The sequence below is a fragment of the Hyla sarda genome, chromosome 5 (genome assembly GCF_029499605.1).
Source record: "Hyla sarda isolate aHylSar1 chromosome 5, aHylSar1.hap1, whole genome shotgun sequence".
NCBI classification, from domain to species: Eukaryota; Metazoa; Chordata; class Amphibia; order Anura; family Hylidae; genus Hyla; species Hyla sarda.
This window is the reverse complement of record NC_079193.1, coordinates 184,067,481-184,086,394: the sequence shown is the minus strand read 5'-3', so window position 1 is coordinate 184,086,394 and position 18,914 is coordinate 184,067,481. Positions and strand designations below refer to the sequence as shown.

At 42.6% G+C, this 18,914-nt stretch overlaps 1 protein-coding gene across 8 annotated transcripts in view; it reads right to left on the bottom strand.

Annotated features, from left to right (window-relative positions):
- The window catches only part of LOC130273677 (uncharacterized), a 79,159-nt gene that overhangs the window by 33,140 nt on the left and 27,105 nt on the right, over nucleotides 1–18,914 (bottom strand). For all 8 annotated transcript variants that reach the window (XR_008844083.1, XM_056520876.1, XM_056520875.1 and 5 more), the window contains 4 exons: nucleotides 12,186–12,254; nucleotides 11,485–11,615; nucleotides 2,471–2,665; nucleotides 1,589–1,607 (listed from right to left, as the gene is read on the bottom strand). Coding sequence is in view for 7 of the 8 variants with exons in the window: in XM_056520876.1 (XP_056376851.1) it covers nucleotides 1,589–1,607; nucleotides 2,471–2,665; nucleotides 11,485–11,615; nucleotides 12,186–12,254 (414 nt within the window). In the remaining variant the exon portion in view is untranslated. The remainder of the gene's footprint in view (nucleotides 1–1,588; nucleotides 1,608–2,470; nucleotides 2,666–11,484; nucleotides 11,616–12,185; nucleotides 12,255–18,914) is intronic.

The window sequence follows — 18,914 nt, the reverse complement described above, 5'->3', positions numbered from 1 at the left end:
CTATGGAGGGAATTTATCATTTTGGAAAGATAAAGTATCAAATCATCAGCATACAAGCCTTACTGATCCATTCTGCAACCAGTCTCAATACCAGAGAGAGAATCATCTAAATTAGAGGAGCATAGGTTTATGCAGTAATATCAGAAAGTATTAGGCTGAGTCACATTGCCGTTCACACCCAACCCGGCTCTTTATTTTATGCAACCAGCCTTTTCTGTTACCAGCCTTCTTAGATAGCAGAAGCAGTTTAGGTGAGTTGATATGTATCTTAGTTGTATACACAACTAGGATACATATCAACACACCAAGCTGCCTCCATTTTTCATTCAGAGATGTTTCTTTGAAAGATAAATGGGCAGATCTGTGGTACAAAACTCAGCTACTAATTTATTAAAGGGCTTCTCAAAAAGTTGCACATGTGGCAGTCTGTGCACCTCAGAGTGAAATCTATGCCAATTAGGACCTGGCATAGATTTCCGCTACAACTTATCAAGAGTAGTAACTTTATAAAGGGTGGTGTAGGTGATTGATTTTTCAACACCTTTAATTTGTGTGGTGGCAATGTGTATGTGCACAAATGTATTAAACAGTTGAATGATGTAATAAATATGCTGCAAGTAGTATGGTGCAAATTTTTGGGAAATAACACTTCAGTGCACTACTTTATATGGTTTCTCCTCTGAACCTTTGAGACAAGTTGAGGGCAATTGATAAATTCATGACCACTTAGGAAAAACACTTGATTCTGACATATCTACACAAGCATGAGAAAATAGTCTAAAAAAAAAGTCCCAAAAATGTAAGTGTGACAAATACAGAGACAATTTAAGAGCAAAAAATAGTCTACATTCAATGATAAATTCCCCTCCCCACCCCCAAATAGGTGCACATTTTTTTGCAAAATAGGTGTGTGAGAAATGTGTGACTTTTTGGCACCACAACACTGACTTTAACCATTGCTATATTTCCTCCATAGTGTTATAAAGTTTACATTAACAATTGCAGATAGCTACACTTCAGTAGCTACACGGTCAGTAAGTTTGGAGACTCAAGTCCAGTTCTATTTCAGACACTCTACTTTCAGGATGTTTGTGCAGGTCTATGGGAGGTGTGTTAAAAATGCCTCTACCAACGACATCCCCACAAGAACAGAAGCCTAGCGTAAGTGGTCGGTATCTAGTGAGATTTTGGCAGTACAGTGGCTCTACTAAAACAAACTACATCCTACATGTTTCTTTATCAGAAATGGTACTAATTTGTCTGTTCTCTATATAAAATTTACTGTGCTAATTCCATAGCCAAACAATATACCCCGCAATCTTACTCTTCCTTTTTTAAACTGCTTCTTAAATAGATACATTTCTACATGAATCCACATTAGGACAGTTATTTTTATTATAGTATCCCTTCTCCAATTGCCCTTGATCACTATTGCACAGGTGCCATATACTCACCAATCCTATTGTTAAAACTTTAATCCAAATATACACATTTTTACACAAATAAACTAGTGAATATTTTGCTTGTTTAGGTTAAAGAGTCATATTTATATTTTGCAGACATAACATAAATAGAGAAATATACATACCTTTTGGTGGAGGAAAGACCTAGAAATAAATATGCAAAATGCATTTTTTATATTCAGCATGAGCAATTTAATAAAAATAAAATATTGAAGTACTAATAAAACTATAAATTCAATTGGGTACAACATAATAGAAAAAAAGATTAATTTCTTTACATAGATATACATGGCAAAATCTAACGTAGAATGGATTAGAACAAAGAGAATAAGGAACAAAAAACAGAGGGTGAAAGTCTTTCTATAAATAAAAAGACAAAATGGTACAATATGGAGCCATAGTAAATATAAGCCCTTCATGGAGGAACCAGAATCAGAGTATTGAAAAACACTGGAAGTCTAGCTTATAGACTGCACAGCCCTGGTTAGACCACTTACTGTTAAAGAGTACCTGTCATTATCTTTATACATTTCTTTATCATTTGATATTGCTCTGTATCTTCTGCTCAGTCTCAGTCAGATTCACAGACTGAGAAGGGGCATTCCCCAGCAGGCATGACATAATCTGAAGCCATACAGGGGAGAACTTCCTCCCTCACTGTGCTACACACATCACATAGCAGTTTAGTGTGAGATAGGCTGTGATTGGCTGAGGCAGCACACACACCCCTGCTCTCTGAACTCCGCTATACACTGTACTAAGCTGAGGTACCACCTGCATTTCTTGACTTTTGTCTCTGCCAGGCTGCTGCAATACACAATCTGCAAGAAGGACCAGAAGGAGGATCCCTTAAATTTAGGGGTTAATTTAACTCAAAGTTACAACATTTTAAGAAAATAAATTCAAATAGACTAATCTATAAACATGCCTGAATATTTTATTTCAGCTAGGATTCTGCAGAATAGTATTGTTAAACATTTTACATTGCTGCTGGTTAAACCACTCACCGTTGAGGACATTTTAGGAACTTTAGCTGGATTTGGACCAGCCTTGCCTTCATTAATCTCAGTTGCATCTTGCAATATACGTTTTCTCCCATGCATTTTTTCTACTTGTGATGCAATCAATTTTAATTGTTGTGTATATTCAGATCTTTTAGAAAAATGTAGTTGATTCACCACTAATTCAGGATGGTGTTTTTTCTATATAAAAAAAATTTAATAAAAAATAAATAAATGATGCAGATACCAATATATGTAAAATACAAGATATTTGTTAAAATAGACATTTTCTGTTATTAACGCTTAAAGGGGTACTCCGCCCCTAGACATCTTATCCCCTATCCAAAGGATAGGGGATAAGATGTCAGATCGCCGCGGTCCCGCTGCTGGAACCGCGCTATCATTACAGCACAGAGCGAGTTCGCTCTGCACGTAACGACGTGGCATAATTACCTGGGTCGGGTCCGCGCTGCTGCAGGCCTCCGGCGTGCGTCCCCTGCGTCGTTGCTATGCACGGCGCGGCGCACTGACGTCATGCGCCGCGCCGTGCAGCGCATAGCAACGACGCAGGGGACGCACGCCGGAGGCCTGCAGCAGCGTTGACCCGACCCAGGTAATTATGCCACCGGGGATGGGGGGAGGCAACGGGGCAGCGGCGCCGGCAATGGGTGCCGCTGCCCCTTCTCTCCCCCTGGCTGTCGGCGCCGCTTCTCTACCCCTGGCTATCGGCGCCGGCAATGAGGCGCCGGCACCGATAGTCAGGGGGACAGAACGGGCAGCGGCGCCGATAGCCAGGGGGAGAGAAGGGCCGGCAGCAGGGCTCTAGACCCCAGGAAAGGCAGGGGGAGAGAAGCGGGCAGCAACGGCCTCTCTCCCCCTGCCTTTCCTGGGGGTATATCGGGGTATACACGCGCACACACGCACCCTCATTTTACCATGGATATTTGGGTAAAAAACTTTTTTACCCAAATATCCTTGGTAAAATGAGGGTGCGTGTTATAAGGCGGTGCGTGGTATACCCCGATAAATACGGTATTCAAAATGACATTCAGAAAGTGTTAACCCTTTAGGTGTATCACAGGAATAGCAGCAAAATGAAGGAGAAAATACAAAATCTTCATTTTTTACACTCATATGTTCTTGTAGACCCAGTTTTTGAATTTTTATGAGTAAAAGGAGAAAAAGCCTCTCAAAATGTGTAACCCAATTTTTCTCTCGAGTAAGGAAATACCTCATATGTGTATGTCAAGTGTTCAGCAGGCGCAGTAGAGGGCTCAAAAGGGAGGGAGCGACAATGGTATTTTGGAGAGTGAGTTTTTCAGAAATGGTTTTTGGGGGCATGTCACATTTAGGAAGCCCCTATGGTGCCAGAACAGCAGAAAAAAAAAACACATGGCATACCATTTTGGAAACCACACCCCTCAAAGCATGTAACAAGGGGTCCAGTGAGCCTTAACACCCCACAGGTGTTTGACGACTTTTCATTAAAGTCGGATGTGTAAATGAAAAAAATGGTTTTTTTCCCCAAATTTACCATTTGGTAATGGGTGAAAATGCTCCCCAAAAATTTTAACCCCATCTCTTCTGAGTATGGAAATACCCCATGTTAAGACGTAAAATGCTCTGTGGGCGAACTACAATGCTCAGAAGAGGAGTCACATTTGGCTTTTGGAAAGCAAATTTTGATGAAATGGTTTTTGGGGGGCGTGTCTCATTAAGGAAGCCCCAGAACAGCAAAAAAAAAAAAAAATACATGGCATACTATTTTGGAATCTATACCCCTCAAGGAACGTAACAAGGGGCACAGTGAGCCTTAACACCCCACAGGTATTTGACAAGGGGCAATAGGAGAAAATGACCCCAAAATTTGTAACCCCATTTCTTCTGAGTAGGGAAATACCCCATGTGTGGACGTCAAGTGCTCTTTGGGCAAACTACAATGCTCAGAAGAGGAGGAGCGCCATTGAGCTTTTGGAAAGAGAATTTGTTTGGAATGGAAGTCAGGGGCCATGTGCGTTTACAAAGCTCCCTGTGGTGCCAGAACAGTGGACCCCTCCACATGTGACCACAATTTGGAAACTACACCCCTCACAGAATTTAATAAGGGGTGCAGTGAGTATTTACACTCCACTGGCGTTTGACAGATCTTTGGAACAGTGGGCTGAGCAAAGGAAAAATTAAATTTTTCATTTTCACGGACCATTGTTCCAAAAATCTGTCAAACACCTGTGGGGCGTAAATGCTCACTGTACCCCTTATTACATTACGTGAGGGGTGTAGTTTCCAAAATGGGGTCACATGTGGGAGGGGTCCATTGTTCTGGCACTATGGGGGCTTTGTAAACACACGTGGCCTTCAATTCCGGACACATTTTCTCTTCAAAATTCCAATGGCGCTCCTTCTCTTCTGAGCATTGTAGTTCGCCCACAGAGCACTGTACATCTACATATGGGGTGCTTATATACTCAGAAGAAATGGGTTTACATATTTTGGGGGGCTTTTTTCCTATTTTTCTTTGTGAAAATGAAAAATTTAGGGTAACACCAGGATTTTAGTGAATTTTTTTTTTTTTTTCATTTTCCCATCCAACTTTTATGAAAATTTGTGAAACACCTGTGGGGTGTTAAAGTTCACTATACCCCTTGTTAAATTCCATGAGGGGTGTAGTTTCCAAAATGGGGTCACATGTGGGTATTTATTCTTTTGCTTTTATCCAAGAACCGCTGTAAAATCAGTCACCCCTGTGCAAATCACCAACTTAGACCTCAAATGTACATAGTGTGCTCTCACTCCTGAGCCTTGCATCCACAGAGCATTTTACGCCCACATATGGGGTATTTCCGTACTCAGGAGAAATTGTGTTACAAATTTTGGGGGTCTTTTTTTCCTTTTACCGCTTGCGAAAATAAAAAGTATGGGGCAACACCAGCATGTTAGTGTAAAAAAAAATATTTTTTTACACTAACAGGCTGGTGTAGCCCCCAACTTTTCCTTTTTTATAATGTGTAAAAGGAGCAAAAGCCCCACAAAATGTGTAGTGCAATTTCTCCCAAGTACGGAAATACCCCATATGTGGCCCTAAACTGTTTCCTTGAAATACGACAGGGCTCCGAAAAGAGAAAGCGCATTGCGCATTTGAGGACTATATTAGGGATTGCATATGGGTGGACATAGGGGTATTTTATGCCAGTGATTCCCAAACAGGGTGCCTCCAGCTGTTGCTAAACTCCAAGCATGCCTCAACAGTCAGTGGCTGTCCGGAAATGCTGGGAGTTGTTGTTTTGCAACAGCTGGAGGCTCAGTTTTGGAAACACTGCCATACAATACAGTGTAAGGGGCAGTGTAAGGGGGTGTATATGTAGTGTTTTACCCTTTATTATGTGTTAAAGTGGTGTTTTTAGGGTACATTCACACAAGTGGAGGTTTACAGTGAGTTTCCCGCCAGGAGTTTGCGCTGTGGCGAAAAATTTGCCACAGCTCCAACTCCAACTCCAACTTGTTCATTCACATGGGGGGGGCAAACCTCCAGCTGTTTCAAAACTACAACTCCCAGCATGTACTGACAGACCGTGCATGCTGGGAGTTGTATCTTTGCAACAGCTTGGGGCACACTGGTTGGAAAACCTTCAGTTAGGTTCTGTTACCTAACTCCGTATTTTCCAACCAGTGTCCCTCCAGCTGTTGCAAGACTACAACTCCCAGCATGTACGGTCTATCAGTGCATGCTTGGAGTTGTAGTTTGCCACAGCTGGAGGCACACTGGTTGCAAAACACTGAGTTAGGTATCAAACTTTGCAACCAGTGTGCCTTAAGCCGTTGCAAAAGTTACAACTCTCAGCATGCAGTGAAAACTGAAGGGCATGCTGGGAATTTTAGTTATGCAACAGCTGGAGGAATACTACTAACACTCCTAGCATGCCCTTTGGCTGTCCGTGCATGCTGGGGGTTGTAGTTATGCAACAGTTGGAGCCACACTGGTTGCAAAACACAGAGATTGTTACTTAACTCCGTGTTTCCCAACCAGTGTACCTCCAGCTGTTGCAAAACTACAACTCCCAGCATGCCCAGACAGCCGAAGGACATGTTGGGAGTTGTAGTTTTGCAACATCTGGAGGGCTACAGTTTGGAGACCACTGTGCAGTGATGTCCAAACTGTAGCCCTCCAGATGTTGCAAAACTTCAACTCCAAGCATGCCCAGACTGTCCAGGCATGCTGGGAGTTGTAGTTCTGCAACATTTGAAGGGACAGATCTTACAGAACTACAGCTCCCAGCATGTCTGGACTGTCTGGGCATGCTGAGAGTTGTAGTTTTGCAACATCTGGAGGGCTAGAGCTTGGGCACCACTGTATAGTGGTCTCCAAACTGAGGCCCTACAGATGTTGCAAAACTACAACTCCCAGCATGCCCAGACAGCCTTTGTCTGTCTGGGCATGCTGGGAGTTGTAGTTTGGCAACCACTAGAAGGCAGCAGTAAAGATCACTTTACGGCGATCTTACTGCTACCTTCACAGCCACCGTCGCTTCCTTACCGCTGATCCCGCCACTGTCTGTACCTGTCTGCTGACACATAGGGGGAGTCTGAGGGATACATCTTAGTTATTCTTGTGGGGACACAAGGTACTATCTATATAAGCAATACCATCCAGCCCGCTTAATTAGAAGTTGTGGCAGCCTTATGGGCCCAATTTTTCAATTTGATCCGCCGAGATCAGACTCCTAGGCTATATGGGAGCTTAGTCGAGGACCCAAGGAAAACATTATAAATAGTAGAGACAAACCTCTGAGGAACTGATGCAAACTGATTCATAACGGGTACAAGTGACATCTACCGCAAGGCTTTTCAAACTAAAAAATGGGAAATTTGGCGATAGCAATACATCTCAGAGTCTGCTAGGCCATAAAATGTGCGGAAATGAGAGTGATCTAAAGCCAAACCTGTCAATGAAGTCACCTATGCGAAGAAGACCTTTATTGGACCACCAGGAGAACGCAGAGGATACCATGCCAGGAGGAAATTTAGGATTATGGAAAACTGGAGCAGCTGGGGTGTGAGCTGACTGCAGAGGGTAGCGCTTGCAAAATCTGTGCCATAAAGCTAGTGATTGTGAGAGAATAGGAGAGAGAACCGGAGATCTATCCCTTGAGGGGAGCCACTGAAGAAGCGGTAGTGGACAGAGTGGGGTCATAAGCGCCTCAATGGCAACCCAATGGGGGTAGCACTAGCCCACATGAGCTTGTGTAAATTGACTTCACGCTACTCCAGCCCTGTAGTCGTAGTCTGGGAGTTGCACGCAGCACTGGAGCCTCAGAGTTTGCCGGGTCACGACTGCGGGGCAAGGAGTATCGTGACGTCACAATTCCACCCCCGTGTGACGTCACACCCTGCCCCCCGCAATGAAAGTCTATGGAAGGGGGTGTGATGGCAGTCACAACCCCTCCCATAGACTTGCATCGTGGGGGCGGGGTGTGACATTACACAGTGGCGGAGTTGTGACGTCACGATACTCCGGGCCTGTAGTCATAGTCTGGGAGCTGCACGCAGTCTAGGAGCTGCATGCAGTGCTATAGCCTCAGAGTCTGCCAGGTCACGACTACAGGGCCGGAGTATCGTGACGTCACACCCCGTGGTGCGTGACATCACATGGGGGCGGAGTTGTGACATCACGATACTCCGGCCCCGTAGTCGTGACATGGCAGACTCGGAGGCTACAGCAATGCGTGCAGCACCCAGATGTTCATTCAAATGACATTGACACTTTAAAAAAAGGTAACTGAAAGTCTATATAAGGGAAAGCTCACAATGAAAAGCAGCAACCGATTGTGCTCTTACTTCCTGCTCTCACTTCCAGCAAGCCTACACCTTTGCTGAACAAGAAAGTTTCAAATTCAGGTAGCAGAATGTGACGCCCCAAGGTCGTGGAATCACTGTGCCACAAATGGCAGCTGGCCAGCCGGGCAGAATAGGGAAAACTGACACTAAAGATAATGTCAGACACAGCAAAGCTGATTAATGGTCACTTCACACGTACAGTATTCTGTGCATAATTGACGCGCAGATTTGATGCGCAGGATTTTCTGCTGCAGATTTCAATGTAAACTGAACACAGCTTGAAATCCTGCGCATCAAATCTGCGCAGAATACTATACATGTGAATAGACCCTAAAGGGGTATTCCAGAATTTTTTTTTATTTGACTGTGCTAAAGTTAGTGTAGTTCATAATATAGTGTCTGTACCTGTGTGTGACAGTGGTCTTTCAATTCTTTTGTGATTTTCGCCCCAATATTTATTTTCAACAGCATACAAAATGACTGTTGTCTCAGGTTTTTCCCAGGTTGCAATGTGGTCGAGACCTGACATCACTAGTCAGCTGATGACAGGGAGCCTGTCTGCTTTAATGGGTGGAGCGATCGCTTGGTGGGAGAGAGATCAATCTGCAACTAATTGTATTTTTGCAACAGCTGTAGGCACCCTGATTGGAAAAAACAGGTCTTTTGAATGGATGCAGCTCATTTATGTTTCAATGAGTGGCTGATGTGTGGGAGGGAGGAAAATGGAATTATGGGATTTGTAGGCACAGAATTAAACTCAAACAGGAAATACCAGTTCACAAAATGCTAGCCACAGTGTTATGGTAATCTCACAACATAGCCATTTAGCCCCAAGACAAGCGCAGATCCTTCCTAAGCATATTCATTACTGTCTGGCAGGTACATACTAAAATCACCTTATGGTAAATAACCCCTTTAACGGTGTTTATTAACGTAGCAGGTTCAGAAACAATAGCTAGGCAAGATTGCTACAGATGCAGGTTGGCTAGAACAAGCCACAATTGTGGTAGACAATTCCAGGGGATGAGACCGAGGCAATGTCGTGTAGTCAGGAAGGATCAGGAACACAAGATCAGCAGACTGACTTTAGGAGTACTGAATAAACAACCTTGCTAAGGCCAGGAACAGAAGGTGTGGCAGACTTGTATATGCAGTGCCTGGCTAGGACTGAAGGAGAATCCAATAGGGAGTGATCGCTGGCTCTATTTAAAAAAAAAAAAAAAAAAAAAAAAAAAAAAAAGGCGCGCAGCCCCTAGTGGACAGAGAGGAAACTGCACTAAGAGACACACCAAAATAGTCCATCTGGTGAGCTGCAAACTGGTAAAAGAGCCTTGAATCATGTCAGGGTAGGCTTCAGGGCACTACTAACTGGATTAATTGGTTCACACAAATATACACTGCTCAAAAAAAAATAAAGGGAACATATAAACAACACAATGTAACTACAAGTCAGTCACACTTCTGTGAAATCACACTGTCCACTCAGGAAGCAACACTGATTGACAATCAATTTCACATGCTGTTGTGCAAATGGGACAGACAATAGGTGGAAATTATAGGCAATTAGCAAGACACCCCCAATAAAGAAGTGGTTCTGCAAACTGTGACCACAGACCACTTCTCAGTTCCTATGCTTCCCGGCTGATGTTTTGGTCACTTTTGAATGCTAGCGGTGCTTTCACTCTAGTGGTAGCATGAGGCAGAGTCTACAAGCCACACAAATGGCTCAGGTAGTGCAGCTCATCCAGGATGGCACATCAGTGCAAGCTGTGGCAAGACGTTTGCTGTGTCTGTCAGCGTAGTGTCCTGAGTATGGAGGCGCTACCAGGAGACAGGCCAGTACATCAGGAGACATGGAGGAGGCCGTAGGAGGGCAACAACCCAGCAGCAGGACTGCTACCTCTGCCTTTGCGCAAGGAAGAGCAGGAGGAGCCACTGCCAGAGCCCTGCAAAATGACCTCCAGCAGGCCACAAATGTGCATGTGTCCACTCAAACGGTCAGAAACAGACTCCATGAGGGTGGTATGAGGGCCCAACGTCCACAGGTCGGGGTTGTGCTTACAGCCACACCGTGCAGGACGTTTGGCATTAGTCAGAGAACACCAAGATTGGCAAATTCGCCACTGGCGCCCTGTGCTCTTCACAGATGAAAGCAAGTTCACACTGAGAACATGTGACAGACGTGACAGAGTCTGGAGCCGGCATGGAGAGCGTTCTGCTGCCTGTAACATCCTCCAGCATGACCGGTTTAGCAGTGGGTCAGTAATGGTGTGGGGTGGCATTTCTTTGGGGGCCGCACAGCCCTCCATGTGCTTGCCAGAGGTAGCCTGACTGCCATTAGGTACCGAGATGAGATCCTCAGATCCCTTGTAAGACCATATGCTGGTGCGGTTGGCCCTGGGTCCCTCCGAGTGCAAGACAATGCTAGACCTCATGTGGCTGGAGTGTGTCAGCAGTTCCTGCAAGAGCAAGGCATTGATGCTGTGGACTGGCCCACCCATTCCCCGGACCTGAATCCGAATGAGCACATCTGGGACATCATGTCTCGCTCCATGCACCACAGACTTTCCAGGAGTTGGCAGATGCTTTAGTCTAGGTCTGGGAGGACATCCCACAGGAGACCATCTGCCACCTCATCAAGAGCATGCCCAGGCATTGTAGGGAGGTCATACGGGCACGTGGAGGCCACACACACACACACACACACACACACACACACACACACTACTGAGCCTCATTTTGACTTGTTTTAAGGAGATTACATCAAAGTTGGATCAGCCTGTAGTGTGGTTTTCCACTTTGATTTTGAGTGTGACTCCATATTCAGACCTCCATGTGTTGATAAATTTGATTTCCATTAATAATTTGTGTGATTTTGTTGTCAGCACATTCAACTATGTAAAGATGAAAGTATTTCATACGATTAGTTCATTCATTCAGATCTAGGATGTGTTATCTTAGTGTTCCCTTTATTTTTTGAGCAGTGTATTTGAAACAGAGCCTAGGCTTTTATTCTTTAGTGTGTATTTCGGGCAATAATAAAATCATGTATATATTGGCTACTTTACTGCTTATGCTTAATTTTTCCAGTCCATTTTAATTTTAACTTACAATTATAGAATACATTTTACACAGGAATCGAAAATATACATTTTCACAAATTATGAATTTTATAGTACATTTTTTACCAGGTATACGATTCTGTGTTTTGATCCACATAGATGCAATATTGTGGTCCCTCTTGGGGTTTGTGTGTCACACAACAAGCATTTGTAGGAGTATGTACCATTCCTACAATGCTCAACAATATACTCAAGACCTGTCAAAAAAGTAGAAAAACAAATAATTTGTTGTTCTCATAAAACCAAAAAGGCACACATTTTTATATAACTAAATTGTTGTATGTACTGTCACTGTTCCCTTTATTTTGGAAAAAAATGTATAACTTTTACAAACAAATTAACACAGTTTCATTACATAAAAATAAAGACATGGCTAGGTTTCATCTAGACATCACAACAGTTTTTATCAGTATTCTGAAGCCAAAAATCAGAAGGGGAAACAAAGACAAAAACAGGTTAAAATCCTACCATTATATTTCCCTTGTTTAGTATCCAGTTCTGGTTTACACATACTGATGCAAAATAAAAATAAAACAATTCAGCCAAAATTCTGTCAAAATATCGGACCATTTGTAAGAATTGGGATTGCAAATAATTTTCTTACAATCCAACAGAAAAACATTTCCCACCCCTCGAATATCTATTTATACAAAGAAAAAAGACGGCCATCTACAAATCTCTATTTAACAGGTCAGTGGTCAGAAGGGAATTTTGTGTTCTGAAAGATATTGCTTTAATACAAAAACAAAAAAAAGTCCATGACTTACCGAGCATAGGTTCATCTGTAAGAAATGTATCAAGAAAATACTGTAGACGTTGTATATTTTCTAGGAGTTCTGAGAGAAAAAAAAAAAAATGTATTTCATCCATAGTGTATAAGACAACAAATGAATGAAATGTGGAGAATTTGTTCATTAGAAATAAAAACTTCTATTAATTTTCAGATTTTTCTTCTTTAAAAAGTACCTGTCATGATCTTGTTACATTTTATAATCCTCCCAGTTCACTGCCCCCATCATGATAAATAGGGATGTCCCGATACCATCGAGTACCGATACTTTAATTCTAGTACTCGCCGATACCAAGTACGAGTACTTTTATTTTAAAAGGGAATCTGACAGCAGGGTGACCCGGTTTCTGGCGCTGCTTACCGTGCTGATATGTGGGTTCCTTGTTCCGTACAATGGAGGCGGCTGCTGTAGTATGAGCCAAGATTTCTCTCTTCTCCATTGGGCAGAACAGGGAATTTGCATTGGCGGTGAGACCGATGTTCACATGGTGAGCAGCGGTAGAAACCGGGTCACCTGCACTATCTACCTATAAATTCAAGTTAGTGCAGGTGACTCTGCTGTAAGACTGCTTTTAATAGTAGGGAGTATCCCCCTGCAGACATTAGCAGCCCCCCCCCTTTAGACCGCAGCCCTCACCCTTGTAGACAGCTCACCTGCAGCTGTCCTCTGTTGGGTGCTGCTGCTCCGTCCTCCCATCCGCATCATGGCGATCTATGGAGGAGCATGTGACATAGACGTCATTCTGCTTCCTCCGTAGCGTTACGCTGGGCGCAGGGGAGGAGGAGTGACATGTGTGTCACATGCTCCTCCATAGATCGCCATGATGCATATGGGAGAATCGGTGTTAGTAAAGTTTGGGACACGGAACGCTTCAAGACAGTTTTCTTCACTACACCGGGCAGCAGAGCGGCAGCAGCTATCGGACATGGTATCGGGGACATTGAATGAGTCGGGGACATTGAATGGGTCAGTATCGGCCCCGATGCTAGTATCGGGACATCCCTAATGATAAACTACCTCCTGCCTTAATTTTTATTATTTGTTAGTTTTCTACTTTGATATTGCTCTGTATTTTCTTTTTTTCAATCAGATCCCTTTTATGAAACTTTTTTCATTTAAAACAAAAACAAACAGCTGGCAGAATGTATAAGACAGAGGAATACAGTTTCTCAAGGTATGACAGACAACATAATATCAGACTCGTCAAACAATGAGATATGCCAACATTGTGCGCAAAAAGTACTATAAGGATACAAGAAAATATGCAATAAAACAATAAACCATACAAACAGAAAACCATATGTAAGCAGTTCCCATATGACTCCAAGCATTGCACCCACAGTGATAGTACAAAAAATACATTCAAGCCACCCTTAAGAGAGATACCAATACTTGCTCTGTATTTTCTGCTCAGTCTAAGATTCACAGACTGGGAAGGGATGTTACTCAGCAGGCGAGGGCATACAGGTACACCCTCCGACCCGGGTACTTAAGGACAAAGGGCGTACCTGTACGCCCTTGTCCTGTTAACAGGGTTTAAACAATTTGTACCAGCGGAGAACGGGCTAAACCCTGTGGGTTCCAGTTGCTACGGGCAGCCAGGACCCACGCCTAATGCCCGCCATTAACCCAAAGTTGATCGCGGCATCTAAAATGAAAGTGAAACTGTCCTGGCAGCTCAACGGAGCTGATCGGGACTATTGCGACATCGCGATGTCCCGATCAGCTTACCGGATGACGAGAGGGTCCTTACCTGCCTCCTTGTCATCCATTCGGCAATCTACACTCCAAGCCTGTGCAACAGGCTAGAGCAGCAGAGCACCAGTTACACTGATCAATGCTATGCTATGGCATAGCATTGATCAGTATATGTAATCAGAAGATTGCATGTTTTAGCCCCCTGCTGGGGCAAAGAAAAAAAAAAAGTGTAAAAAAATAAAATAAAATAATAATAAATAAAAGTGAATTAGCCCCTTCCCTATTAAAAGTTTAAATCACCCGCTTTTTCCCATTTTTTTTAATTAAAAATTATGTAATAAAAAATAAAACGTGGTATCACCGCGTGCATAAATGTCCGAACTATTAAAATATAAGGTTAGCTAATAAGGTTAGCTAAACCGCTAATACCAAAGTCCAAAATCATAAATTTTTTGGTCATTTCATATACCATAAAAATATTAATAAAAAGCAGTCAAAAAGTCCCATCAAAACAAAAATGGTACTGATAAAAACTACAGACCACGGAGCAAAAAAATTAGCCCTCATATAGCCCCGTATGCGGAAAAATTAAAAAGTTATAGGGGGTCAGAAGATTATAATTTTAACCCTACTAATTTTGGTGCATGTAGTTAGGATTTTTTTAAAGTAGTAAAATAAAATAAAATCTACATAAAATGGGTATCCTTGTAACCGTATGGACCTACAGAATTAAGATAAGGTGTCATTTTTACTGAAAATTGCATTGTGTAGAAACGGAAGCCCACAAAATTACAAAATGGCATTTTTCTTCTATTCAATTTCACCCCACAAATATATATTTTTTGGTTTTGCGGTAGATTTTGTTATTAAATGATTGAGGTCATTACAACGTACAATTGGTGGTGCAAAAAACAAGCCCTTATATGGGTCAGCAGGTGCAAAATTTTAAGTGGTATGATTTTAAGAAGTAGAGGAGGAAATAACTAAAGTACTAAAATGAAAATTGACCTGATCCTTAAGGTGAAAATGGGCTTGGTCCATAAGGGGTTAAACAAAGTATAATAGAAAGTTTTTTTTTTTATTTACCAAAAGGAGTGCAATAGCAAAAATTAGTTTTAATGACATTGCCTATTTAAGGAACTTTTTTCACATTTTACTCTATGAAATTCCATGTCTGAGGACATATACAATCAGAAGAACCAAGAACAACCTGTCTTATAGCCACTGCAGGACATTCAAAACTATGCAGAAATCACAAAAGGAAGGTCAGATCATGGCTCTCACCAAATAAAAATTATGAAAAGTCTTTTACAAAACTGTAGTAAGAGAGCACTTTGAGTCCTAAAAAGTATCAATTAGCTTCAGTCTTTTTTTAATCATATCCATTTTTGTATTTTTATTTTAACATAATTTTCCATTTGGCTCCCTTCTCTCCCAGGTATAGGAAGCAATAAAAGGCAGCACCAAAGAGGAAACCTAAGTCTACGATCAAGGATTGAGAAAGTACTGTTTGTACCTGTCAAACTTCCAATGCCAACATCAGCACATGATCACCACACCACCATATACCATATTTATCGGCATATATAACATGCACCATAATTTTCACAGGAAAATTTGAAGGGAAAAAAAAAAAGGAAAATAAATGACATGGAAGCTCTGAACCACATGCCTCATCATCCCACCCAACTTTGATTCCCCCTGCTCCTCAGTTTGTCCCCCTCCCCCCCCCCCCAGTGCAACATCATTCCTCCCCTTTATGAGCCCCTGTGCTCATAAAGTCGCACGTGATTAGGGTGTGCTCTCAGGATGCCTCCTTTATGCAAAGCCGAGCCCTCTTCCAGCTACCTTGCCTTCCTATTTGTGCAAATTCACAAAAGTCACAAATTTTTTGCACAAAAAATCTTTTTTTTATGCAAAATCTGCAATTTTCAGAGATTTACGCCGATGGCACGGTTTATTAAAGGACCCACTTTGGATCTAATAATGAAAAATTTCCGGAGCCATAGAAGCCACACACACCTCATGAGAACTTTGCTACTGTTTGTGGGTGGCTAGGACGCAGGTCACATGATTTGGCCTCACTTCCGGCTTCGTTAGTCAAACTGACATAAACAGAAGGACCAAAAAAAAAATATACAGACACAAACTGAATACTCTCTGGTCGCATCCATCGTCAAAGACTTTTAATGTCAAATTTTGAATACACTTTTGAGTTCTGTTTGTTGTAAGATTGCATTCACATCAGGTTGCCGGACTGAAAACCATGGTCTGCTGGGGTTTTAGTTTTGCAACAGAAAAAACAAAAATGGATACAGTCCAAAAATGATCCGAAATGAATCACTAGCTGACTCCACCTGGTTCCCTGAAATGAATGGGGTGCAGCACAGGTCTGATGCGGATACAGCAGCTGCTGGTTTATTACTTTTCCGGCCGAAGTTTGCTTTGCCAGAAAAGAAAAGTATACAAAATGCCAAGGTTTTTGTTCCACCGAAAAAAAAATGAATTAAATCTGAACAGAACATAAAAATGACCCACTAAAATCATGAAAGAGTCCTAATACGTATGCAAAGTAATTATTTTCCAGAAAGAAAATAACTTGCTGTATATTCACTCATGGTAGCTTTCCTTTAAATCAATGTTGGATCCCCAAAGGGCCTTAAACATCATCTGGGATTATATACCAAGCCAGACATACTCCCAGAAGGGAGAACTGCCTTGGCAAATAAGCCCAGATCATGTTTTAAGGACAGTGAAAAGGGTTGTGCCATCACGAGAATGGGGAACCCAGCCTCTGTTAGAAGGAGTGACGGGAAGCGCAAGCGCTTTGGCGGTCCATCCATTCTCTTTGACAGGCGCAGAAACAGCAGGACTCCCAGCAATCGTCTAGTTATACCCTATCCTGAAGATGAGGGATAACCTTCCTACATAGCACAACCCCTGTAAGGGTTGAACATCCATGTAAAAGTAAGTTCCTTTCTTTGTAGAGAGATACTTTGTATAACTATGTATCCATGGAACATTGCATGGCTTGTAAGACTTCATAAGTTTGTTTGTTAATCTACTCATGGAGACACATTACCGTTCCAGGCCCCTTGTGACGAACACCATATAGTAAATACATATACAGAATCTCATAAGTAAGTCCACCCCTCACATTTTTGTAAATATTTTAAGTTTTATGTGACAATACTAAAAAAAAAAATAACACTCTGCTACAATGTAAAAGTAGTGAGTGCACGCCGGTATAACCATGTTTAAAGTTGTGACCCCTCAAAAAGACTCAACACACAGCCATTAATGTCCAAACCCTGCCAACAAAAGCAAGTACACCCTTCGCAGAACTGTTTAAATTGGGCCACAGTGTCAGTATTTTATGTGGCCACCATTATTTTCCAGCATTTACCAGAGCTTCACATGTTGTCACTGAAGTTCCCTTCCACAACTCCATGACAACATGAAGCTTCACAGGTGATCAATAGGGTTTAGGTCTGAAAAAATACTTAGCCAGTCCATTGCCTTTACCCTCAGCTTCTTTAGCAAAGCAGTGGTTGTCTTGGTGCGTTTGGGGTCCTTATGTTGGAATACTGGCCTGCGGCCCAGTCTCCAAAGCAAAGGGATAATGCTCTGCTTTAGTATGTCACAGTACATGTTGGCATTCATGGTTCCCTCAATGAACTGTAGCTCTCCAGTGCCTGTAGCACTAATGCTGCCCCAGTCCATGACATCCCCACCACCTTACCTGACAGTAGGCAAGACACACCTGTCTTTGTACTCCTCACCTAGTAGTCGCCACACACGATTGACACCATTAGAACCAAAGAAGTTTATCTTGGTCTCATCTGACCACTGAACATGGGGTAGATTTATCAAAACCTGTGTAAAAGAAGAGTGGTGCATCAAGTCGCTTTAAAAATGAAAGAAGCACTCTGATTGGTTGCCATGGGCAACTGCACCACTCTTCCTGTACACAGGTTTTGCTAAATCTACCCCCATGTTCAGTGGTCAGATGAGACCAAGATAAACTTCTTTGGTTCTAAAGGTTTAAATTTTGAGTGGCGACAACTAGGTGAGGGGTACAAAGACAGGTCTCCCTAATCTCTCCAACGGTTCCAGTAACCCATGTCTTTAGCAAACTGTTTTCCGGCTTTCTTGTGTTTCATCTTTAAAGGAGTAGTCTGGTGATAAATAACTTAACCCTTGTGCATAAATTATACTGTAGATAACTGGGGCCCCCGCAATCTTCTGCACGGGGTCCCGGAAGTCGGCAGGAAAGGGGGTGTGTGTCGTACCCCGCACGGAGGGCTGGCTGACACGCCCCTCCATGTACCCCATCGAGATACATGGAGGGGGTATGCTTGCTGCGGCTTTCTGTGGGGTGCCCATGCAGATCACGGGGGGGGTCCGAGCACTTGGACCCCCGCGATCTATAACTTATCCCCCTATCCTTGGATGGGGATAAGTTATTTTTCACCAGACTACTCCTTTAAAAGAAGCTTCCTTCTGGGAAGCCAGCCATGCAGACTAATTTGATTAGTGTGTGGCATATGGTCCGAGCACTGACAGGCTGATCCCCTACCTCTTCAACCTCTGCAGCAATGCTGTCAGCAATTATATGTCTATTTCCCAAAAAGAACCTCTGGATATGATGCTGAGTAAATTAAACTTCTTTATTCGACCATGGTAAGGCCCGTTCTGAGTGAAACATTTTCTGTAAAACCGCTGTATGATCTTCCTATAGCCTAGGCTTCCTTTATCTAGAGCAACAATTCTTTTTCAGATCCTCAGAGCGTTCTTTGCCAAAAGGTGCCATGTTGAACTTCCGGTGACCAGTATTAGGGAGTGTAAAAGCAGTAGCACCATATTTTACAGACCTGCTACCAGTCACATCTGAGACCTTGTAACACTAATGAATCACATGACGTCGGAAATTGAAAATGGCTATTTAGGCCCAATTTGGACATTTCCACTTAGGGGGTGCATTCACTTTTGTTACCAAGGTTTAGA